Source organism: Symphalangus syndactylus, chromosome 3, assembly GCF_028878055.3.
Source record: "Symphalangus syndactylus isolate Jambi chromosome 3, NHGRI_mSymSyn1-v2.1_pri, whole genome shotgun sequence".
NCBI lineage: Eukaryota > Metazoa > Chordata > Mammalia > Primates > Hylobatidae > Symphalangus > Symphalangus syndactylus.
This window is the reverse complement of record NC_072425.2, coordinates 131,505,490-131,532,919: the sequence shown is the minus strand read 5'-3', so window position 1 is coordinate 131,532,919 and position 27,430 is coordinate 131,505,490. Positions and strand designations below refer to the sequence as shown.

The window sequence follows — 27,430 nt, the reverse complement described above, 5'->3', positions numbered from 1 at the left end:
TTATTTTAATTTACATACTTTCTTAATTTTTTCACTCAAAATTGCTTTTTGAAATCTAATCATGTTGCTATATGTAAATGTAGTTCATGATGTCTGAGAACTGCATGTATTTCAATCTATGAATATACAAAGTTTAACTTATCCAGTCTCCTAAACAAATTGGATTTATCGGCCGGGCATGGTGGCTCACACCTGTAATCCTAGCACTTTGGGAGGCCGAGGCAGGCAGATCACTTGAGGTCAGGAGTTTGAAGCCAGCCTGGCCAACATGGTGAAACCCCATCTCTACTAAAAATACAAAAAATTAGTCGGGCATGATGGCAGGCATCTGTAATCCCAGCTATTGAGGAGGCTGAGGCAGGAGAATCACTTTGGAGATCTTATTTAAGAAATACTTCCTGATGTGAGGTCATAAGGAAATTATAAATTTCTTTACATTGAACTTTTAGTTACAATATTCGTAACTAGGTCTTTAATTCATTTGGACCTTTAGTACATAGTGTGTGACAGGAATCTTTGGGCTTTTTTCAATATAGTGAAACCATTTTCTTGATACAATTTACTAAATATAATTTTCTGATTTCTGATGTTACCTTTAACCTATAATAAACTTCAAGCCTGCTTCTAAGGTATCTACTTCTTTTGATTGGTTTATTTGATTGATATTGCACTTTACAATTCTATTTTATTTCAATAATTTACACTAGGGCTAGTACTTTTTAAATAGTTCCTATTTATAGATGATTATATTCCCTAAAATTTTAGAATTAGTTAATCAGATTCTATCTCCCACCTTAAGAATTTAATTAGAAATACAGAAAATTTTTAAATTTTTTTGAGAGAGAAATAACAACTTTATCATATTAAGCCTTACTACATTTCAAAGTGCTACATCTTTCCATTCATTCAGACCTTTAAAAAATATCCTTAAAAGAGTTTTCAAAATACCTCCATTAAGGACAGAGCTTCTTCAATTGTATTTTCTTTTTTTTTACTATTACTATTACACTTTAAGTTTTATGGTACATGTACACAACCTGCAGGTTTGTTACATATGAATACATGTGCCATGTTGGTGTGCTGCACCCATTAACTCGTCATTTAGCATTAGGTATATCTCCTAATACTATCCCTCCCTCCTACCCCCACCCCACAACAGTCCTGGTGTGTGATGTTCCCCTTCCTGTGTCCATGTGTTCTCATTGTTCAATTCCCACCTATGAGTGAGAACATGCGGTGTTTGGTTTTTTGTCCTTGCGATAGTTTGCTGAGAATGATGGTTTCCAGCTTCATCCATGTCCCTATAAAGTACATGAACTCATCATTTTTTATGGCTGCATAGTATTCCATGGTGTATATGTGCCACATTTTCTTAATTCAGTCTATTATTGTTGGACATTTGGGTAGGTTCCAAGTCTTTGCTATTGTGAATAGTGCCGCAATAAACATACGTGTACATGTGTCTTTATAGCAGCATGATTTATAATCCTTTGGGTATATACCCAGTAATGGGATGGCTGGGTCAAATGGTATTTCTAGTTCTAGATCCCTGAGGAATTGCCACACCGACTTCCACAATGGTTGAACTAGTTTACAGTCTCACCAACAGTGTAAAAGTGTTCCTATTTCTCCACATCCTCTCCAGCACCTGTTGTTTCTTGACTTTTTAATGATCGCCATTCTAACTGATGTGAGATGGTATCTCATTGTGGTTTTGATTTGCATTTCTCTGATGGCCAGTGATGATGAGCATTTTTCATGTGTTTTTTGACTGCATAAATGTCTTCTTTTGAGAAGACAATGACTTTTGACTTGGTGATGAGGGCTCTTTTTTGGTTCCATATGAACTTTAAAGTAGTTTTTTTCCAAATCTGTGAAGAAAGTCATTGGTAGCTTCATGGGATGGCATTGAATCTATAAATTACCTTGGGCAGTATGGCCATTTTCACGATATTGATTCTTTCTACCCAAGAGCATGGAATGTTCTTCCATTTGATTGTGTCCTCTTTTATTTCATTGAGCAGTGGTTTGTAGTTCTCCTTGAAGAGGTCCTTCACGTCCCTTGTAAGTTGGATTCCTAGGTATTTTATTCTCTCTGAAGCAATTGTGAATGGGAGTTCACTCAAGATTTGGCTCTCTTATTGTCTGTTATTGGTGTATAAGAATGCTTGTGATTTTTGCACATTGATTTTGTATCCTGAGACTTTGCTGAAGTTGCTTATCAGCTTAAGGAGATTTTGGGCTGAGACGATGGGGTTTTCTAGATATACAATCATGTCATCTGCAAACAGGGACAATTTGACTTCCTCTTTTCCTAATTGAATGCCCTTTATTCCCTTCTCCTGCCTGATTGCCCTGGCCAGAAATTCCAACACTATGTTGAATAGGAGTGGTGAGAGAGGGCATCCCTGTTTTGTGCCAGTTTTCAAAGGGAATGCTTCCAGTTTTTGCCCATTCGGTATGATATTGGCTGTGGGTTTGTCATAGATAGCTCTTATTATTTTGAGATACGTCCCATCAATATCTAATTTGTTGAGAGTTTTTAGCATGAAGGGTTGTTGAATTTTGTCAAAGGCCTTTTCTGCATCTATTGAGATAATCATGTGGTTTCTGTCTTTGGTTCTGTTTATATGCTGGATTACATTTATTGATTTTCATATGTTGAACCAGTCTTGCATCCCAGGGATGAAGCCCACTTGATTATGGTGGATAAGCTTTTTGATGTGTTGCTGGATTCGGTTTGCCAGTATTTTATTGAGGATTTTTGCATCAATGTTCATCAAGGATATTGGTCTAAAATTCTTTTTTTGTTGTGTCTCTGCCAGGCTTTGGTATTAGGATGATGCTGGCCTCATAAAATGAGTTAGGGAGGATTCCCTTTTTCTATTCATTGGAATAGTTTCAGAAGGAATGGTACCAGTTCCTCCTTGTACCTCTGGTAGAATTCAGCTGTGAATCCATCTGGTCCTGGACTTTTTTGGGTTGGTAATCTATTAATTATTGCCTCAATTTCAGAGCCTGTTATTGGTCTATTCAGAGATTCAACGTCTTCCTGGTTTAGTCTTGGGAGAGTGTATGTGTCAAGGACTTTATCCACTTCTTCTAGATTTTCTAGTTTATTTGCATAGAGGTGTTTATGGTATTCTCTGATGGTAGTTTGTATTTCTGTGGGATCGGTGGTGATAGCCCCTTTTTCATTTTTTCTTGCATCTATTTGATTCTTCTCTCTTTTCTTCTTTATTAGTCTGGCTAGCAGTCTATCAATTTTGTTGATCTTTCCAAAAAACCAGCTCCTGGATTCATTGATTTTTTGAAGGGTTTTTTGTGTCTCTATTTCCTTCAGTTCTGCTTTGATCTTAGTTATTTCTTGCCTTCTGCTAGCTTTTGAATGTGTTTGCTCTTGCTTTTCTAGTTCTTTTAATTCTGATGTTAGCGTGTCAATTTTAGATCTTTCTTGCTTTCTCTTGTGGGCATTTAGTGCTATAAATTTCCCTCTACACACTGCTATGAATGTGTCCCAGAAATTCTGGTATGTTGTGTCTTTGTTCTCATTGGTTTCAAAGAACATCTTTATTTCTGCCTTCATTTCGTTATGTACCCAGTAGTCATTCAGGAGCACGTTGTTCAGTTTCCATGTAGTTGAGCGGTTTTGAGTGAGTTTCTTAATCCTGAGTTCTAGTTTGATTGCACTGTGGTCTGAGAGACAGTTTGTTATAATTTCTGTTCTTTTACATTTTCTGAGGAGTGCTTTACTTCCAACTATGTGGTCAGTTTTGGAATAGGTGTGGTGTGGTGCTGAAAAAAATGTATATTCTGTTGATTTGGGGTGGAGAATTCCGTAGATATCTATTAGGTCTGCTTGGTGCAGAGCTGATTCAATTCCTGGATATCCTTATTAACTTTCTGTCTTGTTGATCTGTCTAATGTTGACAGTGGGGTGTTAAAGTCTCCCATTATTATTGTGTGGGAGTCTAAGTCTCTTTGTAGGTCACTAAGGACTTGCTTTATGAATCTGGGTGCTCCTGTGTTGGGTGCATATATATTTAGGATAGTTAGCTCTTCTTGTTGAATTGATCCCTTTACCATTATGTAATGGCCTTCTTTGTCTCTTTTCATCTTTGTTGATTTAAAGTTTGTTTTATCCGAGACTATGATTGCAACTGCTGCCTTTTTTTGTTTTCCATTTGCTTGATAGATCTTCCTCCATCCCTTTATTTTAAGCCTATGTGTGTCTCTGCACGTGAGATGGGTTTCCTGAATACAGCACACTGATGGGTCTTGACTCTTTTTCCAATTTGCCAGTCTGTGCCTTTTAATTGGAGCATTTAGTCCATTTACATTTAAGGTTAGTATTATTATGTGTGAATTTGATCCTGTCATTATGATGTTAGCTGGTTATTTTGCTCGTTAGTTGATGTAGTTTCTTCCTAGCCTCGATGGTCTTTACAATTTGGCATGTTTTTGCAGGGGCTGGTACCGGTTGTTCCTTTCCATGTTTAGTGTTTCCTTCAGGAGCTCTTTTAGGGCAGGCCTGGTAGTGACAAAATCTCTCAGCATTTGCTTGTCTGTAAAGTATTTTATTTCTCCTTCACTTATGAACCTTAGTTTGGCTGGATATGAAATTCTGGGTTGAAAATTCTTTTCTTTAAGAATGTTGAATATTGGCCCCCACTCTCTTCTGGCTTGTAGAGTTTCTGCTGAGACATCTGCTGTTAGTTTGATGGGCTTCCCTTTGTGGGTAACCCGGCCTTTCTCTCTGGCTGCCGTTAACATTTTTTCCTTCATTTCAACTTTGGTGAATCTGATAATTATGTGTCTTGGAGTTGCTCTTCTCGAGGCTTATCTTTGTGGCATTCTCTGTATTTCCTGAATTTGAATGTTGGCCTGCCTTGCTAGATTGGTGAAGTTCTCCTGGATAATATCCTGCAGAGTGTTTTCCAACTTGGTTCCATTCTCCCCGTCACTTTAAGGTACACCAATTAGACGTAGATTTGGTCTTTTCACATAGTCCCATATTTCTTGGAGGTTTTGTTCGTTTCTTTTTATTCTTTTTTCTCTAAACTTCTCTTCATGCTTCATTTCATTCGTTTCATCTTCCATCGCTGATACCCTTTCTTCCAGTTGATCGCATTGGTTACTGAGGCTTGTGCATTCGTCACACAGCTCTCGTGCTGTGGTTTTCAGCTCCATCAGGTCCTTTAAGGACTTCTCTGCATTGATTATTCTAGTTATCCATTCATCTAATTTTTTTTCAGTTGTTAACTTCTTTGCCATTGGTTTGAACTTCCTCCTTTAGCTCGGAGTAGTTTGAACGTCTGAAGCCTTCCTCTCTCAACTCGTCAAAGTCATTCTCCATCTAGCTTTGTTCCATTGCTGGTGAGGAGCTGCGTTCCTTTGGAGGAGGAGAGGCGCTCTGATTTTTAGAGTTTCCGGTTTTTCTGCTCTGTTTTTTCCCCATCTTTGTGGTTTTATCTACCTTTGGTCTTCGATGATGGTGATGTACAGATAGGTTTTGGGTATGGATGTCCTTTCTGTTTGTTAGTTTTCCTTCTAACAGTCAGGACCCTCAGCTGCAGGTCTGTTGGAGTTTACTGGAGGTAAACTCCAGACGCTGTTTGCCTGGGTATCAGCAGCAGTGGCTGCAGAACGGCGGATATTGGTGAACCGCAAATGCTGCTGCCTGATCGTTCCTCTGGAAGTTTTGTCTCAGAGGAGTACCTGGCCCTGTGAGGTGTCAGTCTGCCTCTACTGGGGGCTGCCTCCCAGTTAGGCTACTTGGGGGTCAGGGACCCACTTGAGGAGGCAGTCTGCCCATTCTCAGATCTCAAGCTGCATGCTGGGAGAACCACTATTGTCTTCAAAGCTGTCAGACAGGGACATTTAAGTCTGCAGAGGTTATTGCTGTCTTTTGTTTGTCTGTGCCCTGCCCCCAGAGGTGGAGCCTAGAGAGGCAGGCAGGCCTCCTTGAGCTGTGGTGGGCTCCACCCAGTTCGAGCTTCCCAGCCGCTTTGTTTACCTACTCAAGCCTGAGCAATGGCAGGCACCCCTCCCCCAGCCTCGCTGCTGCCTTGCAGTTTGATCTCAGACTGCTGTGCTAGCAATGAGTGACGGTCCGTGGGCATAGGATCCTCCGAGCCAGGTGCCGGATACAATCTCCTGGTGTGCTGTTTGTGAAGCCTGTTGGAAAAGTGCAGTATTAGGGTGGGAGTGACCTGATTTTCCAGATGCCATCTGACACCGCTTTCTCTGACTAGGAAAGGAAATTCCCTCACCCCTTGCACTTCCTGGGTGAGGCGATGCCTTGCTCTGCTTTGGCTCCCGCATGGTGCACTGCACCCACTGTCCTGCACCCACTGTCTGGCACTCCCCTGTGAGATGAACACAGTACCTCAGTTGTAAATGCAGAAATCACCCGTCTTCTGCGTCACTCACACTGGGAACTGTAGACTGGAGCTCTTCCTATTCGGCCATCTTGGCTCCACCGGTCTCAATTGTATTTTCTATAATTTAAATGCTTTTGAGTTTGTGAGTTTGTTTTGTATTCGGCTCCTTGCTCTCTTAATACTAATAATTTGCTAACTCTGGTTTCTTTGTAGACAGTCACAACACCTACAAAAAATAAAGAAAAGAAGGGGAAAAAATGTCTGTTTCTCCCCCATCATTCTCATACCTTGGATTTTTGTTTGTTTGTTTTATTTTATTGTTCAGGACTACTAACATTATGTTGAACATTAATTCAGTTAATGGTGGCTAACATCCTTGTCCCCTTGACTTTTGAAATGTTTAAGGTTTCCTATTACTGAATTGTAATGCTAAGTAAATGTTGAAATACATGAAATCCTTTTATTGCAACTGCAATCCAATCAGATAAGTCTGAGAGCAGTGAAAATCATGAGATTTTGTCTTTAATCCATTAATATATAAATTATACTACAAGATTTTTCACTCTAGAACCATTTTTACAACCCTGAATTCACCCATAATCAACCATGACAAATGCACACACACCTGTATATATTTATCTAATCTACCTATATACTTTTACATCTATATGCATATATGCACATACACACAGAGAGAAAGAATTTAAAAGTCATCTCCATGAATAAAATGGGCCTGTACTTTTCTTGTATCATACTTACCTAGTTTTAGTATAAAATATATACCATTCTCATAAAATTAATTGGTTTTTCCTTGTTATATAAGTTAGGGATGTCTGTACTCACCAATAAAAGCATCTCAGCCTGTGACTTGTGGAGGTGGGAAAAATAGAAAAAGGTTTATCATCATGATGATTATATTCTTATTCTTACTGTTATATATTACATGATTATTTTCTATTCTATTTTTATATTGTATTTTTATCTATTTTATAATGTAAGTTTTTTATATTTGCCAGATATATATTGTCCAGAGAACCAAAAGGTTCTTTTGGGGGAATTTCATTTATTTGCATCTCTATTTCTTGGTTGTCATTGCCAATGATTTGTCTCTTGGCTTTGCCAAGGTTTTTTCAAAACTTCAACTTGGGTTCTGTTCATCTTTTTTAAATGATATCTCATTGTCTTGTTTCTCCTCTCCTTTGGCTTACTCTGCCACTTTGTTACCAATCACAAGGGTTTTATTGCCTGATGCTGGGGTGCAGTGCAGCCAGGCCTGAATTTTTTTCAAAACTTTATATGTGTTCTAAAGTGTGAGAGGGATTGACAACTACTGGTCTATAATCATTCTTCTCAAATCTATCTGATCCTAAGATTGCTTTCGAGGCTTTTGGCAAACATACTCCTGGACAACATAATGTAGTGATTATGACTCAGTTGATCTAGACTGAAGCCTAAGAGTGCATATTTTTAAAAAAACTTGTCAGGTGTATCTGACTACCAGGAAGATTGGAAAATCACTGAATTTGAGCACTTATAAAATACCGTATAGTGCCAAAAGCGTAAGTGACCTCTGAGGTTGTAGTGATTTCTAAGGTAGAAGTTAAGAGAGGTTTAGGTGGTTTGGGGGAATTCGGGGGATACTCAGCAATCCAGGAAGTGGAGAAAGTATTAGTAAAGAGCAAGAGCTGAAAGACAGGAAGGTCAGCTCCTAAAAATAAAAGAAGTCTTATCAAGACATCAAAAGCAAGGAAGAGAGTAGCAAGAACTAGAGTTAAAAATAGGCCACAGAAAAGGCCATATTACAAATGGACTTTTACCCAAGAAATTCAAGAAGCCATTGAAGGGGGTTAAGTAGGGAGATGACAAAAACAGAGTTTTGCTTTAAAAACGACTGGTTTAGCTACAGAAGAGGAAATTAAATGGAGAGAAAGCAGGACTGTCTTCCTTGAAGCCTGAAGACTGTCATCATCCTTGAGGTGGCCACTATAATCCAGGAGATAAATGATGGTGGCTTGAACTATGATACAGTTGGAGAGAAAAAGACTACTAAGCATGACTAAAAGGTACAGATGTTACTGGATGTAAGGCATATATGAAAAGAAAGAGTAAACTTATCATCACCAGTTTATTGCTCATAATTATTCTCTGAGCTATATATTTTAGATTGAATATATCTACAACTGTTCAGACATTCTCTAAAATATTGAGGTAAAAGTGTAAATGTTTACATTTTATACAAAATTGTCACAATTTAAATAATATTGATAATAATATATAATAATATTATCATCATATCTCATTTCCTTATTTCTCTTCTCTTTTGGTTTATTCTGCCACTTTGTTACCAAATATTCAATTTGGTAATAAATTTAATTCAATTATACAAATATTCACTGTAAACAAATATTCAAATGCATAATAAGTAAAAATGACTAGACAGGTTAATTTCATAGTATATCACAATCCTTGTCATTTCAGCTTTGGTCTGCTCTAAACTTATCCATCTCCGTCCATTACTGGAACAACTCCGCAAAGTCCTTATTCCCTAAAACATCACTGATACCATTAAAGCCACTAACAGAGACTGAACTCAGAATAAAGGAAATCATAGAGAAACTAGATCAGCAGATCCCACCCAGGCCTTTCACCCACGTGAACACCACCACCAGCGCCACACACAGCACAGCCACCATCCTCAACCCTCGAGATATGTACTGCAGGGGGGATCAGCTGGACATCCTGCTGGAGGTGAGGGACCACTTGGGACGCAGGAAGCAATATGGCGGGGATTTCCTGAGGGCCAGGATGTCCTCCCCAGCGCTGATGGCAGGTGCTTCAGGAAAGGTGACTGACTTCAACAACGGCACCTACCTGGTCAGCTTCACTCTGTTCTGGGAGGGCCAGATCTCCCTGTCTCTGCTGCTCATCCACCCCAGTGAAGGGGCGTCAGCTCTCTGGAGGGCAAGGAACCAAGGCTATAATAAAATTATTTTCAAAGGCAAATTTGTTAATGGTACCTCTCATGTCTTCACTGAATGTGGCCTGACCCTAAACTCAAGTGCTGAACTCTGTGAATATCTGGATGACAGAGACCAAGAAGCCTTCTATTGTATGAAGCCTCAACACATGCCCTGTGAGGCTCTGACCTACATGACCACCCGGAATAGAGAGGTATCTTATCTTACAGACAAGGAAAACAGCCTTTTCCACAGGTGAGTATACTTTTCATGTAAACTGAGAAGTGTCCCCTGAGAAGTGTACCAGTCAGAGCTACATTGCCCATTGCAACAATGAGCATGACTCAGAGGCCTCCTCTACTCAAGGTAAAACATGTGGTGTCTTCATGGGGCCTCTACTTACCACTCTAGGCCAAAGTTTGCATTTTCACTATATTGTCCCATTCAGTCATGTGTTTTGCTATAACTGTTCTTCTAGGTGTTCATAGATGTTCCACTGAAAAAAGGATTCCTTGATAAGTGTATGATAACATCTATGCTCCTTCACCTCCCATATCGCATTTTGTTGACTTTGCCCCTTAAATATCTTGGCATTGATCCATTTCTCCCCATGCACAGTGCTGCTATTCAAGTTCAGACCATCATCATCTCATCTAGATTACCCGTACCAGCTTCCCAACTGGTCTCTCTCCCGGCAGTCATACCCTCTCTAATCCATTCTCTACACTGAGTGATATTTCTAAAAAGCCAATTCCTACTGGTTTTCTCCAGTTGATCCCATGATCAGATATTCCTCAATATATACCTCTCAGGGTGGAGGAGTCCTTCTTACTCCTCATGTTGTGACCTAGTGATTCCTGCAAACCCCTAGTTCAACAGGCCTCCACAAACCAGGGTGGAAGCATGTTTCCTCTATCAATCATGGCTGTGGCAATGCCATGCTTTTCTCCTCCAACTCACAGAGGCTCCCTTCCTGGCTTCCCTGTTATCCACTAACCTGAAAACCACTTTGTTGATTAGAATAAACCATCAAGGTCACTTCATGGGCCACTTTGAGGATTTGCAAAGGGTAACTATCTGTTATCACAAATCCCAGAACTGTGAGCCAAGGCCTAAGACATCTATCAGTTCCAGAGACTTTTGCTCATTTGCTAACTTTCCATAAGTCTCAGAGGGTGAGTCCATTTCCTTTTCTCTTTCAATTCTGCCAGTACCCTTTTATTTCCCCCATGAAGATTTATTTTTCCTCAGCTTGGCGATAGAGTAGAATGCTAGGTTCACAGCAATCCCTTTCTAGCAGTTTTCAAAGTCAAGTTTAGAGTCTTTTTTCCATAAGCTTTCAAAAAAAATATGCTAAGAGTAGGCACCAAACATAACAAAATAACATGTATTCCAGAATCTTACCTCATTATCCAAGTTTTGGTCCCTGGCTCCCTTCTGAAAAGTAAAAGCACAGTTAAGTTTCTGTTCCCTCCCTTTTATCTCTGATGGTACATCTCATCAAATCTCTTCCTACCCATCAACCATCCTTATGCCTAAATCCTAGTAAGGATGAAAACATGCTGATCCTTTCTCTTCTCAGGATGGCACCTGGAGAGACATCCATAGCAGGGAATCACGTACCACTTATAACTGTTATATTTGGCACCTGGTTCCCCATTCTCCCCTTAATCCCTTTCTTCCTTTCTCCACTTACATGGCCATATATAGAGGTTTGAAACAAAGTGTGAGTAAGAGCTTTCAAGCAGGAAGAGTCATCTTTCATCAGTTGGAAGAAAGAAATGTAAGGTACATTTATTACACATCAGATTCAACACTACTTTCTGCCAGCCACTTTGATAGATATTAAGGATACAGCAGTGGACCAGACACACACATTACCTTCCTTCATAAAGCTTATGATCTTCAGAAAGCAAGTTTGTCAGAAAAGTCAAAGGTAATCATAGCAGGAAATGTGGATTAAAATAAAGCAGAGGCCCTCTGATAAAAGGTCTACCTGCCATCCAAAAAGGCTGGATTCCTTGGGTACATGATGGGGAGACAATAAAGGGATGTAAGCAGTAGTGCAGTTGGATTTGCAATGAGAAAGGGTGCTCTGGCAGTAGGATTGAAAAATTTAGGTGGGATAAAACTGAGACTTGCAAGACCAATTAGAGGCTCACAGTAATCCAAGGAAACTATTCTGCAAACTTGAATAGGAGATGTGGAAGCAGAAAGAGAAAACTTGTAAATTTGATAAATATTTTGAATCTAAAATTCCAGGACACACAGATTACATGTGGCAGATCGGTAGAGCTGCTTTGGACTTCAGGTGCTCTCAGCAGGGTAGAAAGTCTTCCAAAATCCTCACTCATTTACAATACCCAATATATCTAAAATTTACAACAATAATAATAGCTTCCAGTTATAGAAAATTAAAAATTTTCCTTCACTCACAAGCAGATGATTCACCTGTGTTACGTGGGCAGAGAGCAGGCTAATTTATTGTTCTATTTTTTTTTTTGAAGGTCCAAAGTGGGAGTTGAAATGATGAAGGATCATAAACAGATTGATGTCACTAATTGTAACAGTAAGTTGGCTCCGTCCTGAGTTAGGTGATGCTCAGAGGAAACTTTATCAGCATTAACCTAAGTAATTGTAGTTCTCCTGGAGCACAATTCCTAGCAGATGTCTATGATGTCAATCATGCTGGACTTTCAAGGGAGAAATTAACTCAAGGAAATGATTTCAAAATGTTTATAGGAGATTACATCTTGACATATCCAAAAGGAGAAAGTATTAGTATCCTACATTCGTGTTTAAACCTGAGAGTTCATCTCCTAGAGTCTAAGGCACTGTGCACATGTCTTTGAAGGATGGATATCTACAGCTTCAGAGTAGGAACACTTTCGGTTTTGGTTTCCTAACCCTCTGTTGGCATAACCCCCTAACATTTAGTTGATGCAATTACCAATTTTATATGGAGCTTTCATCTGATTATATGTTTTAAAGACAAACACAAAGCCATGTTACTTGTGAAAGAATACTTATACTACCTTAGCTTTAAAACAACTTTTTATAAAGTCTATCTTAGTTTACCGATAACATCCATCATGATACTTACTTCAACTCATAATAATTTATTGCCGCCATTTATTAATTTATTCTGCAAATGTTTACTTATTTTTCCTCACATCATACGAGTAATGTGCTGATGTCATAACAAGGTTTAAAGGAGGCACATCTCACACATGAGCATGAAAACCCAATCATCATGCTTCTGTACTACAAAAGGATCAGCAAACATTTACTGAGCACTGAATAGATATCAGGCATTATGGACAAATGGAGAAAAATAAATGCTCAGCTTGCAATGTGAAAGACATTCAACCTACAAACTCTATGTAGACAGTAAAGAGGCAAAAGAGCTTATATTAAAGTTGGTATTTGACTGAGTCCTGAAGGATATGTGTAGTCAGAGAATGAAGAAGAGAAACCTCATAAAGATCATGGGTAGTGTTGCTGGATTTAAGCAAATAATAATACAGAGAATCAAATGAATATGAGTAATTTATAATTGCCTGTCATATATACATTGAGAAAAGGGGAAAATATTGCATGGGCCATACTTACACTAAAAAATTATTCCTTGTTAGAAGTAATACAAATTTAATATGGTGTCCTGTATTTTTTATCTAACTCTTTTTATCTGATAATTCCAGTCATGAGCAAAGTCATCATGGACTTGTTCAATAGGCCAATGGGGTGAGCATATTGTGGAATGTAGCAGAGGATAAGGATAAGCCTAGAAAGAGAGGAAGAACCTAATCATGAAGGTTCTCAAGTGCCATGCTGAGGATTTCAGTGATTATTCAGTAGATTTGAAAGCCACAGAAACCAACTGAGGAAGACAGTGGTATGATCCACTTTGTGCTTTAAAATGCAAATTCACAATTTAACAAAATGCATGATCTGCAGAAAGGCAATTTAAAATGTCACTAAGGAATATAAAATAAAATTCATATAAATAGAAGGAAAAAACACTGTCTCTAGATGGGATGACTTTATATTTAAAAGAATGTCAGTTGTCTATGTATCATTTTCTTATTGCTGCTATAATAAAATGGCTTTAAAAAACAAAAATATATCATCTTATAGTCTGTAGTCCAGATGTCCAATGCTGGTCTCATTGAGCTAATCCCAAGGTAGAGCAGGAGCATGTTCCTTCCTGGAGGCTCTAGGGGAGAATCTGTTCCTTTGCTTATTCCAGGTTTTTAAGGCTGCCCACATTCCTCGTAGCCCTTTTCCTCTATCTTCAAAGCCACAGCCAAGGGTCAAGTTTTCCTGTCACATCTTTGACCCACTCTTCTGCCTCCCTCTTCCACTTTTGAGGACCAGTGACATTAGATTGGGCCTACCCATGTAATCCAGGATAGTCTCTCCATCTCAAAGGCCATACCCTAGTCATATCTGGAAAAGGCAACATTGTTGTGGGAATTAAGGGACAGGAGAGACCAATGGATGGAACATGAGGATTTTATTTAGGTAGCTACCTGCCCAGCGGATTAACTTACAAAGGCTGAGCCCCGAACAAAGACAGGGCTTGACTCTTATACATGTACCTGAAAGGGTATTGGCTAGCTTGAATATACACTTCACTAAACAGTGCAAAACCTACAGGGTGGGCAAGCAAGCTTACAGAAGCAGAACAAAGGCAGTTTATCAAACAGTGACAGGTTTTATAACTCATGCCAGGTGTTGCAACTCAGGCATATGTTGTGACCTTTGCTGTGCTGCACAGAAGGGAAAAACAGGAACTTACAAAACTTGCAAAGATAATTGTGAGAATAGTAAGGAGGGAAGGGGGAAGCTGAATGAGAAAAACTTGTTTTTCCCAACCTTGCTTCAGGACAGGAGGGAGAGACTCTGGAGCCCATCCCTTCTGGAACCCAGCTCTGCAGACAATGCAACCAAAGCCTTGACAGAGCCCTGCCCTTCCCTGGGTCTTAGAGTGGGGTCAGCCTAGTACAGGAAAACTTGTTTTTTCTTTTTCTATCTTCTGCTTCAACATATTCACAGGTTTTAAGAATTAGGATGTGGATATCTTTGGGGGACTATTAGTCTCCCTAACTAATCAAAAATATAATGGAATCTATTTCTCAGTGGGCAGGTCTATGCAAACCTACTCCCAAAGTTTGAGGAAGCTGAGAGGCCAGAGAAGAATCTGAGACATACACATCCAGTTTTTCAGAAAGAAATATTTAGTGGAGACTTACAAGCAGAAGCCATGTTCATGTCTCCATTGTTGAGACAAGATGGTGGATCTCCACACCATTACCCCCAGACCCAGGGCTTACAGAGCATAAGGGAAGGGTGGTTCAGATGGGATGTACAGGACAATTGAAATACAATACCACCAAGGCTGTTTGACCTAAGGGCAAGATTTACCATCAGTATCTGCTGTTATAGAAGAAACAATAGATAAACTGGGGTTAATCAGGAGCCAACATAGCAGATTAGCATCTAAAATGGAATTGCTTTTGCCTGATATACAGAATCCTGATATTATTACCCACATACTGTTCAAAATGCTCAAGCCTATTCTAAAATTATTAAGTAAAATAAACATGTAAGAGTAATCATAAGCAAATTTGTTGTAAGTTTGAGACGTGGCAAAATGAATACCTGACACACAAAGATTACACAACGTAGGGTTTACAACAATACACTTACAGGCTATGTTCTCAGCAAAGTGTGCCAGTACATGATTAGGATACAGAATACTTAATAACTATGAATCTCAAGTTTCCAGGGTCATGGTATTCAATCATCTAGGGTGCAATGCTATCAAGCCTCATAGAAACCCATCAATATCACACTGTAATTCCAACATAATTATAGGATTATACAAACTCACTTTAGTAAGCCACATCACCAGGACTTAAGAGCTATTCCAGGTGCACTTTCCAATTCTGTCACCAGCACCGTTTTGCCACTTTGTCCATAGGTTACAAATACAATACAACCATGTAATGATGCACTATTCTGTGGACATAGGCAGCCAGAGACTGCAAGGTCTCTGAGGAACTAAGCAAGGAGGGTAAAGCAGAAACTGCTGATGGTTCCCCAATATTCACTGCCTCCTCCTTCTTTAGTAATAGAAACTAGTTTGTGGCTAGACCCATGGCCATCCTTTCTTATATCTAGTTGTGGCCATGACTAAGTTTTTTCCAGGAGTGTGAGAGGGAAACTTCTAGGTCATACTTTAAAAGCAAAACAACTGGCCCTCCCTATCCATTTCTTCCCTTACTACTAGCCAAACTTCAGATATAATGTGAGAACGGCAAGAGCCAAGTTAGACCATGAGATTAAAGCCACATGGTAAGAATGTCATAGCCACAACATAGAAGGAACAAGAGTCCCTGACACCATGCAATGGCATGTTAGCCCTGGCTTTCTCACTCCAGGCCTGTTATGTGAGACAGAAATAATCTTTTATTTTTAAGTCATTATTATCTTGGCCTTTCTTACAGCATTGAAACTGGTTTCCTATCTCATACAGAACGTAGTATCAGTACAGAAGTCCTGATATAACAAATCCTAAAATACAAGGCATTGGCTCAGTGATGGGACGGCAGCATAGAGAGTGACAAGGAAACATGACAGGAGAAATTGGATGCCCTTTTTTATGCCATAACAAAACATTTGTTGCACTGCTACCTACCTGTAATAGAAGGCAGACCATGTGCAAACAGAGCCTGAAACTCTAGTGAAACCTCCTGGAATATCTCAGAATATTGGTTTGTATTGGATGTTGCATGCTGCTTTTAGCAAAGTCGGTTTTAAAAAAATTTGTCAAGCTAGGTGACTATTATACTATTTGAGGTTTTTATTTTTAATGTACATATTTCAAGCCATTTTTTGAACATGGAAAAATTAAGATTATTCATTCCTTCATTAATGAAACAAAGGTAAATAATTTTATACAACAGCACCAACTGGCAGACCACTAACATCATTCGGGTAAGAGACAAAGACAGAAGTCAACACAGAATCAGGAAAAAAGGATAGAACGTCAAAGAAAGGATAGAACGTCAAGATTTAGCTAATGACCAAATTTAGGAGAAAAGGAATTACACAGGAGGCAAGATGACTGAAAATCTCTTAAAGGAATAAGCAGAAGTGCCTGAAGCAAAGCTAACGATCAAAGAATAGGACTAGAAAGGGGAAACAGGCATTACAGGAAGGCGGAAAGACAGCAAGAAAATGAAGCACCAGGAAAGAAGGCTAGATGTCTAACTTATGCCAATAAAATCATTTACAAGTGTCTTTGTTACCAGAGAGTGAAAAAATAGAAGAGAAATGCCAAGTTGGAATGAAGCCTCCTGTCCCTGGTGGTTATACTTTACGAGGAAAATGGATAACAACATTTTGCAACCAGGTTCAGTTAGACACAATTAAGATAAATGGCTGTTTGAAAGGCAAACTCATTTACCTCCTGGGAGACTCTACGCTACGTCAGTGGATCTACTATTTACCCAAAGTTGTAAAAAGTAGGTACTTACTTTATATTCTCTTAGAAATTCAGGCTGGTTTTAAAGTACTTTTAATGAGGTCTCTATTCTCTCATTTGAGCTATTTTGTTTTTTACTTCATTTAGCTTTTTGGATTTGAACCTTTAAATTTAAAATGTATTTTATTCCTTCTTTCATAAGAAATGTTGGTCCTCTTTTAAAATTCCAGTGAAAACTTTACATTTTTGATTGACATTTTACATGTATGAACTGGGGGTACTGTACCCTAGAAAGTAGAAAGGCTCCAGTGAGCAATTATCTAGATGGGGTGGGTATTTTAAATGATAAGACATTCTTTTTCATGAATATTAACCATTATCTTCTATTTAAAACATCTATTTATTTTTTTATCAGCACTAAAGTTTTTTGATCTTCATGAAACTGGACTTTTTAAGAAACATTTGCTTCTGGATGCAGAAAGACACACTCAGATTCAATGGAAAAAACATAGCTATCCCTTCGTCACTTTCCAGCTCTACTCTCTGATAGATCATGATTATATCCCTCGGGAAATTGACCGGCTATCAGGTGACAAAAACACAGCCATCGTCATCACCTTTGGCCAGCACTTTAGACCATTTCCCATTGACATTTTTATTCGCAGGGCCATCGGTGTCCGAAAGGCTATTGAAAGACTGTTCCTAAGAAGCCCAACCACTAAAGTGATTATTAAGACGGAAAACATCAGGGAGATGCACATAGAGACAGAGAGGTTTGGAGACTTCCATGGTTATATTCATTATCTTATCATGAAGGATATTTTCAAAGACCTCAACGTGGGCATCATTGATGCCTGGGACATGACCATTGCATATGGCACTGATACTGTCCACCCACCTGATCACGTGATTGGAAATCAGATTAACATGTTCTTAAACTACATTTGCTAAGGGATAAATACTATACAGAATCACTAGGAACCAATCTCTGCACATAATCGCACGTGTATTGTAAAGTAAGTTTTATTCATTTTAGGAACTAAGGAAAATAAATTTAAAAGAATCTGTTTGGGGAGGAAGGCTATGTAGGGACAATGACAACTGATATGGGATGCAAAACCAAGAGAATCAGACATGAAGAATGACTATACCATGCCTGGTTCTGATGCTTGTTTACAATATTAAAGAAGTTTTTTAAAAGCCATGTTATTAAGCTGATTTGAAAATATCTATACAAATTCATGATGCTTTCTATTTCCAATAGAGATATTTCCTAGCTCTGTCTATTTAAAAGGCCTAGAAGCAATGATAACCCATTAGCAATAATCACTCCTAGCACCCTGACTGTGATCTCTAAGAACTCTTCCTCAATAAAAGAAAAGAGGCAGCCTTGAAGGGAAGGCTGATTCCAGGACTGGAACAGAAAATATATATACCATGAGCCTGGACATCTTGTTATGCCAGAAAGCAAATAATCAAAGACAAATGGAATCATATCATGGAACAGAGGAGGTAACCCAAAGGAGTCTCTTCATTGGTCATAGATAGATTAGTTTTAGCATCAAAAAGACTAATGACTGCAGTTAATTGAAATACATAATATATAAAATCCATAAGGTCATAACAATACAAAAAGAGACATGCAAGAATAAAAGCAAAACCTCTCATGTGTCGTAAGTGGAGTTGGGTAAACCCTTATTTTGAAAATTGGCAACAAAAGGGAAATATATGAACATTTATCCTCTTTCTTGTTAAAGAGAAAATCAATAACCCTAATAGATAAGGGAAATTTCTTCTTTTTGGAAGAATTACAGCTAATAGTACAGAAAGAATGACAGAATTTGGAAAGCACCATTTAAAAACTTCTACTCAAATAAGTAAGTAATGCAGAGATCATCAGTGAATGAACTTTTTTAAAAGGTTTGATTGGAACTTTACTATGGATATAGCAGGCTGTCACTTCTGAATCCACTGCTCAAACTTAGCTTTATTAACTTTAAAGCTTTATTAACAGCAGGACAACTGGTCATTATGTCCTACATGATTGGATGCAATGTAAAGTATACAACACCACCTATGAAGGAGCGAGGTCTGTAAGAAAGATGCTCAATTTGGAAGTCATCAGTATATATAGGTGCCTGCTAAAAATGAGGAGATGGTAATATTTTCTCACACACAAAGGGAATTCTCACACACTCTTGGTGGGAATTTAAGTTGGTACAGCCATTGTGGAAAACAGTATGGCAGTTCCTCTAAAAACAGAACTACCATATGACCCAGCAATCTCTCTGCTGAGTATCCCAAAGGAAATGAAATCAGCACTTCATAGAGATATCTGCATTCTCATGCTCATTGCAGCATTATTCACAATAGCCAAGACAGAGAAACAACCTAAGTGCCCATCAATAGATGAACAGATAAATAATTTGCAGTATATATGTACAATGGAATATCATTCAGCCTTACAAAAGGAGACGCTGCTATATTTGCAACAACATGGGTGAACCTGGAGGACGTTATGCTAAGTAAAATAACAATATTGAAGGAAAGAAATAATACTGAAAGAAAAATATTGCTTGATCTCACTTATATATGGAACTTAAAAACTACACATAGAAACAGGGTAGAATGGTAGTTATCCAGGCTGGGAGGAAGAGAAAACGGGGAGATGTAGGTCAAAGGGTACAAACTTGCAGTTCTATTGGATGAATGTCTAGAGAGCTAATGTACAGCATGAGAACTACAGTTAATATTGTATATGGAAAATTTGCTGAGAGACTAGATTTTAGGTATTCTACCTCGATTAAAAAGGTAATTGTGGCCAGGAGCGGTGGCTCACGCCTGTAATGCCAGCACTTTGGGAGGCCAAAGCAGGCGGATCACGAGGTCAGGAGATTGAAACCACAGTGAAACCCCGTCTCTACTAAAAATACAAAAAAAATTAGCCAGGCATGGTGGCAGGCACCTGTAGTCCCAGCTACTCGGGAGGCTGAGGCAGGAGAATAGCATGAACCGGGAGGCGGAGCTTGCAGTGAGCCGAGATCACGCCACTGCACTCCAGCCTAGGCTACAGAGCGAGACTCCATCTCAAAAAACAAACAAACAAACAAAAGGTAATTGTGCAGTGATTAATATGTTAATACATTGACTATAGTAATCATTTCACTATGCATATGTATATCAAAACATCACACTGTATACCTTAAATGTATGCAATAAAAAATAAGATACATATATACAATTTTTTAAATGTCCCACACATAAGACAAATACGTGTTCAAATACATCAGTCTCTGAAGCCTCTGCACCACTCTACATACACGCTGCTCCTTCTGACTAGAATGCCCTCCTGCCCCTCCTTCCACCTGTCAAACTCCCAATCACCCTTTAAAACCAGTTCGAATTATTTTCTTCTGTGAAGCTTTCCCTGACACCCCGAGAAAGAATAATGTTTCCACAGTGTTTTGTCATTTACTCCATAAAAGAAACAAAAACATGTATTTTTAAAAGTATCTGTTATCTCTAATAGCTTGTAAACATCTTGAGGAAAGAGACTAAGTTTTGCTTCTTTTTCCCCCAAAGAGAACTTTATTAAAACATTTACCATCTCTTTAGAAAGAGGTTTTACCAACTGTTTAGAAAGCTCCAGAATCTACAACCAAGAATAAGTGTTAATGGGATAAGAACCAATGAGAGGACAGCATATGATGCTGAAATGAAACTTTATTATTAATACGAATTCAATGGGCTCACAGAATGAACCCTTTTGCCAAACTGGGGGGAAAGCATTTTCTGTAAAGTATCTTTAGAAAAATATGTATAATTTGAAAAATGGTTATCCAAATTTAACATTTGTCATATAAAAGTCCCATAAAATGTGTGTGGCTGTGTTTCTCAAGATTGTGGGGTCAATTCTGTCACGCTGTCGGCAACCTTGGTCACATTATGCCTGGACATTCTGGTTTTGTTCTTGGGGTTAATAATGGTTGTGGTCTTATAAGAAAAGGAAATCTGGAAATCTTGTCCCTGTTATTAATACGCATGTCATTACTAATAAAAGTGATTTGTTGATATGCTAAACAGGTTGAAAAAGCTGTCACTTTGCATGAAATTAACTAGGGAAATACTTCTTTATAGCATGAATATGTAAATGTTCAAAATTTCACAGTAAACTCAAGAAATTAATTTCTAGTTCTCTCACCTTGCATCCAATATAAGTACAAATTAACTTACATTTAACCTTCCTGGGCTGAGGTAAGTAAATTTGCAAACACAGAGTTAAAAGCTTCCTTTTTATTCCCCAAAAACATTTCTGTTGATTCACAGCCCTTCCCTGGATGAGTCAAGATTTTTGACACTCTGAGGGGTCACCACGGAGCAAAGGACACCTCAGAGCAAAGTGATGGTCCTCCCAATTCTCAATTCCCCCTTCTATCTATTCAATTTCCAACAATTAAGATTTCAATTTCCAAATATATCCAAAAGATCTTCAGACATCCGGACAAGAACCCCATTCACAAAAACAAGGTGCTCTTACATACAGTAAAAACATTCCCTTTTTGTCAAGGTTTATTTTTCCAGTCTTCACCTAAGGCTGGTAGCTGGCAGCATCTTCTTTAAAGATAGGATTTTCCTTCATTGAAATATTCCATGTGGCCCTTTGGCTATCTAGGCATGTTTTACAGCCTAAAGGTATAACACTTAGAGCACAGTGCAATGGCTGTGGGGCTGAATGTGCTGAGCTAATCCTAAAGTTTTCTGTACCTCTCAGCAGATCTCGGAGACGCAAGGCAGATGTTGCTGAGCACAGTGATTCCCGCCACTGCTTCTGGTCTCAAAGCCTGAATTGTGTTAATTGCAGCTCTTGGTAAGGAAAAAGGAGTGCTGGTGTGACGATAAGCACCAAATAGCAGTGGGCCACATTCAACCCAAAATTTATACCCAGAGTGTGGGAACACTTGGGTTCCATCATCGCATACTACAGAGCCTGCTCCAACCTCACAGGAAGCCAAGCCATCCAGGCACCTATGCACCTCATGAACTTGTTCCCAGCATTCCTAAGGGTCACGTTGTAATCCATGGCATGTGCCTCTCCCTGGTACTTTTGTGGCTATAACAAAGAGGAGGACTAGCAGATGCAAAGCTGTGGGAGCAGAGCCACCAGGGGTGCAGCTGGGGCCTCCGTCAGAGCATGGTTTACGAAGGCCCCTAAGTGGTCTGTGTGCCACTTTGATGTCAGTTTCCCAGCAAGCCTCCTTCTCCCCTTACTTCCTGACCCCCAACCTGTGGTTTCTCTATTCTCCTCCAACTCACCAGAGTGGAGGAAGCATCTTCCATGGAGATGCACAGCTGTGATCCCAGCTCCATGCTGGGAACCATTTTATTCATCTTTAGTCCTTAGAACTGGGCCCAGCACGTAGTAGCAAGCAATAAATATTTGTCAAATAAGTGATGCTGTATCTCTGTGTATCTAGAACATGACATAAAACAGAAGATAAATGGTAGTGTACATAAAAAAGGGACACAGCACATTTCAGAAATTAATCAAAAATAAATTTTCTGTGAACTGAGAGAAGAAAGAATCAAAATAAAACAGAGTAGCACCATGATCATCTACGAACAAGAGACCAAAATGCTGTGTTTATAGTGAGAATAATCATGGCAACTTCTTTCCACCTCCTGATTTCTGGGTAAGGGAGGAGGGATATGGAGCTGACATTATTGTGTAGGGAAGGGACAAATAATGTAAGAAGCAGGAAACCTGGGTCTTCCAAAACATTTACATACAGCCACTAATTGCCTTGTCTTCAAGTTCCCTCCTTTTTGATTATGCTAATGATATATACTGAGAACCTGAAAGATCCCAACAGAGAAGACATTGAAGCAGCTGTAAGGAAGAACAAGGTTCTGGTCTGAGAATCATTTATTCAATAAACATGGATTTACTCATCAACTATTACACGGTAGGCCTCGAGATGAGGACACAGTGCTGAACAGGACAGGTGTGGTCCCTGTCCTCATTAACGATGATATAGAGAGAATACCAGTAAGTATCAGGCTATTACAATACTGCATGATGCCCGCTATGGAAGGGGCCCAGGGTGAACACATGGGTCACCCACCCCAGGGATGGGGGCTTGGGGAAAGCATCCCAGATGAAGTGATATCTAAGCCAAGACTAGAAGAAGAAGTAGGGCTCAGAGAGGCAGAAGAGAAGGGACAGAGAAAGTAACCCAGAGGGAAAGGTGGGAAAGCATTCCAGAAGGAACGGCATGTACAAAAGGGACAATCTTTTCATGTGGCTTTGTGTCCAGTTCCTCTCCTTGTGTGTGCTCTTATTTTCAGATAAGATGATTTGTAAAATAATGCGGCACTTCTGTTAAGGCTCATTATATAGATCATTGTTACAACTGTCGGAATTCCAAAAAAGTTTTTCAATAATAATAATAATAATAAGGCTTACTTTCTCCACTTATGGAATAAAATCTATCTCAGAATTCAATCTATCCCAGGTCAGACCAAGAGCATAGCATTAAATTGTCTGGTGATGAATTATGGACATGTAGGTTTTTATTAATTGGGAAAGATTTGATACTCCGTCACTGTATCTGTAATTTTGTAACCTGAGAGACCAAGGTAAGCAAGATGGATAGAGTTAAATCTGTTTTCTCTTAACTTGTGACTCCTACTAAATTTTGAATTGCTCTTGAGTAGGCTCTTGAGTGTCCTACCCTTGCCTGAATGTCCCTACGACACCTAGTTTAAGACAGAGTCCAGGAGCTTTTGTGTGCTCCTCAGTCTCTCCACCAACCCCAGGATTGCATTCAAGTAAAATTAACAGCAACAGCGCACCCCCACCCCAAACACAACTGGGAGCAGAAACGTTAGATCACAGGCTTAGCAACAGACTGCTGGATTTGAATTTTGAGTCTGGTAGTTATTAACTGTGTGGCTATAGGCAAACTACTTAACATCTTGCTTAATTACCTAATCTGTAAAAGCAACATAAGATAGGACTGACCTCACAGCATCTATTGTTTGCCTCATATTCACTGAATGATCAGGTATCTGGCTAAATCTTCATCTTTTCCCAAAACCGTTCCATTTGGCCCCCTCTAAATCAACTCAAAATTGAAGCTTTATGGTGATTTTTCCTTTGAAATACCAGTACCTGCAAATCTAATGTGTTTTGACAACCCACTTTGAGAGCCACACCTTGAACCTTGTTATCACCTGAATTGCTCTACTTCAGAAAGACTGCCCTTTCATACTTACTTTCTAACCACAGCCTCTCACTCTTCTTTATTTCCTATAAGCTCATTCTCATTGCACCTCCCAGAAACTCTGAATTCAGTCACAGATTCAGTAAACAAAAATAGATCAAATGCCAGGCACTGTTTCCTTGTTTCTTCCCTTTTCTTTGATCTTATCAGATCCCTTCTGGTTCCAATTTCCTTTTCTTCCCAACCAGGGCCCTACAGTTAATTATTTGAACTATTTTCTCTGCTACACCCTCAAATTCTCTGAACATATGTTTTTCTGTTTGAAGTCTCAGTTTTCTCTCAGTTTCCTCAAAGGAAAGCATATATTAATTCTTAATTTGTCTCTTGGATAGTTTCATCTTTCTGAAGGTTAAAGAAGTAATAAGCAAAATTGTTTCTCTAGATCTTGTACATTACTGGAGGTTACAAGTTAATTTGTATTCTCACCTCATACCACATATCAAATAGATCCCAGGTTATTTATAGATTCAACTTTTTAAAAAATCCAACTATTACAACAAACTCAGGAGATATAGTTCTCATATGCTCTTCTTTAAAAACATAAAAGACTAGCTTCAGCTAAACAAGAGATAAATGATAAAGACTCTTAAAAACAGAATAATGACAAGTACCGAATCCACTTAATTATAGTACTAACCAAAGAACAAAATAAAACAAAACTATGGATATTATAAAGGAAAAACAATGTAAATATTATATACTATGACAATACAGAAATGTTGCAAATAAAAAAAGTTGGTGAAGGACAGGTGGAGATACTTCCTTAACATTTTTAGCCTCATTTTAAAAGATATTACTTAATATATTAACGAGATACATAGATATAGTTTATTAAAACATGTTTTTAAGAAAATAGATGTGAACACAAAGATAAATAAGCAAAAAATATAGCCACAGAGAGGAAAAAGTTGGAGCAAGGAAGTATAAATAAATATTTTAGTCACTGTTTATGCTAGGGAGTCAACAAACACTGCTGAATAAAGAAAAGATTAAGTATTTTATGTGTATATATATATATTTGTATGTTATGTAAAGAAAATCAGAGCTGGACATGGTGCTTCATGCCTCTAATCCCAATACTTTGGGAGGCTGAGGTGAGGGGATCACTTCAGCCCAGGAGTTTGAGACCAGCTTGGGCAAAACAGTGAGACCTCATTCCTACAAAATATCAAAAAATTAGCTGGGTGTGGTGGTGCATGCTGATGGTCCCAGCTACCTGGGAGGCTAAGGCAGGAGGATCACTTGAGCCCAGGAGATGGAGGCTGCAGTGAGCCATGATTGTGTCACTGCACTCCAGCCTGGGCGATAGAGTGGCCCTGTCTCAAAAAAGAAAGAAAGAAAGATGATAAAGATAATCACCAGAACAAAAACACAAACCTTTCTATTTTTCAGAACAGGGCATGCTTTTAAACTTCAATATAGTAATTCCATTTCCAGGATGCAGATACAAGATTATACTTTCAATACTGTAATAGCAAAAGACTGAGAAAATCTAGACGTCCTGCAATGAGAGACCGCTTAAATAATCCATACAGTAGAATGCTGCACATCCATCTTAATGGATGACTGAGGGAGTTCAACATGTACTGAAATGAAAAGACATTCAAAATACATCGTTACATAAAAAAGCAAGGCACAGAACAATGCATTTTACTTAAAAAAGAAAATACATGTTATGTATGCATGTACACATACCTATGTACACATAGATTCTAAACAGGTATTTATAAGGAGGATAAGAGTGATTAATTTGGGGGGTAAAACTATGTGGCAAGAGACAAGAATGAAAGAGAAATTTATTTCCACACTTCATTCCTTTTTGTGTCTTTTGAGTTTTGTACCATGCTCACATGATACCCATTCAAAATTAAATGAATTTTTACAAAAAAGTCTTTGCATTTCACTGTTGAAAATGTTAATTTTTTCATTATGATTTTTCCTTTCATTCTATTAAGACTCAGAAGCATTGCAATATTTCTTAATAATTACTTCTTTCAATTTGCTATTGTAACCATTTTTTAATCAAATGATTTTTTCTTAGCCATATATTTTTAGGTTCAGTGGGTTTTTTAAACGGGTTTTTAACATCCTATGGAATAAGTGGTTAAAGTACAAATGGAACAACTGACTCGTGTGATTTACTCAAAACTTTCAGCACTTTAATTACGGCCAATTTCTAGATTGAACACTTCAGTAGTTATATATGAATAAAGATATAAATCCATTATTAAGGTTAATGAAATAAGGACAGGTTCAGCTTCATACACATAATAAGTCACATTCTTTGCCATTTCAGTTTTGGTGAGGACAAGAGATGCCTATCTTTCTTCATTACAGGGATACCTTCCTAATATTCTCTCCTACCATGAAGCACCACTGTTGTCCAGAAGTTTCAGCAGCAGAGACTAAGCTAAGAATAAAGGAAATCATGGAGAAACTAGACCAGCTGATCCCACCCAGACCTTTCACCCACATGAACACGACCAGCAGTGCTGCACACAGCACAGCCACCATCCTCAACCCTCGAGACACGCACTACAGGGGGGACCAGCTGGACATCCTGCTGGAGGTGAGAGACCACTTGGGACATAGGAAGCAATACGGCAGGGATTTCCTGAGGGCCAGGATGTCCTCCCCAGCCCTGATGGCAGGTGCTTCAGGAAAGGTGATCAACTTCAACAATGGCACCTAACTGATCAGATTTACTTTGTTCTGGGGGGCGTCAGATACCCCTGTGTCTGCTGCTCACCCACCCCAGTGAAGGAGCATTGACTCTCTGGAGGGCGAGACACCAAGACTGTGACAGGATCATCTTCACGGGCCAGTTTTCCAGTGGTGCCTCTCAGGTCAATACTGATTGCGCTCTGGTTTAAACTCAAGTGCTGAATTGTGCCAGTACCTGCATACCCAAGAAGCCTTCTACTGCATGAGGCCTCGACGTGTTCCCTGAGAGGCCGTGGCCCATGTGACTACCTGTGTCGCCTTTCACACAAGATTAAACAATCCTTCCAACACAATGTTCAAGTAGACAGGATGTTTTCCTATAACAACTGCCCCAATCACTTTAATTAACAGTGAACATGGCAATCTTTGTGTCCAAATACACATTGGGTACCAGCCTTGTTCTTCCAAAGGCCACAGTCCTATCAGGTGACGTTCCCCACACAGCTGCTCTCTTTAGTCCTTCAAGCCTGAGGATGGATGGCTCCCGACTGTCGCGAGCCCCAGAGTGCTGCATCACCTCTTGTTGGTGTCCTTCAACTCCACCCTTTATTAAACTTAGGTGGCACCAAGTTTGATGCTAACATCCATTTC

General features: G+C 39.0%; 1 protein-coding gene, 1 long non-coding RNA gene, 1 other non-coding gene and 1 pseudogene across 3 annotated transcripts in view; 2 read left to right on the top strand and 2 right to left on the bottom strand.

Annotated features, from left to right (window-relative positions):
- The window catches only part of LOC129479685 (uncharacterized), a 29,896-nt gene extending 22,677 nt beyond the window's left edge, over window positions 1-7,219 (bottom strand). The window contains exon 1 of the long non-coding RNA XR_008656751.2: window positions 6,389-7,219. This is a non-coding gene — a long non-coding RNA (uncharacterized lncRNA). The remainder of the gene's footprint in view (window positions 1-6,388) is intronic.
- Window positions 1-17,783, top strand: part of LOC129479683 (NXPE family member 1) — a 31,939-nt gene extending 14,156 nt beyond the window's left edge. The window contains exons 2-5 of the mRNA XM_055273214.1: window positions 8,862-9,595; window positions 11,848-11,909; window positions 16,660-16,872; window positions 17,248-17,783. Of these exons, the coding sequence (XP_055129189.1) occupies window positions 8,862-9,595; window positions 11,848-11,909; window positions 16,660-16,872; window positions 17,248-17,783 (1,545 nt within the window). The remainder of the gene's footprint in view (window positions 1-8,861; window positions 9,596-11,847; window positions 11,910-16,659; window positions 16,873-17,247) is intronic.
- On the bottom strand, window positions 12,513-12,616 carry LOC129479982 (small nucleolar RNA U13). The gene has a single exon (XR_008656896.1). It is a non-coding gene; the product is annotated as a small nucleolar RNA U13 (small nucleolar RNA).
- Window positions 17,784-26,480: 8,697 nt separating the features above from the next.
- LOC129478575 (NXPE family member 2-like) lies at window positions 26,481-27,143 on the top strand (annotated as a pseudogene).
- Window positions 27,144-27,430: the final 287 nt, after the last annotated feature.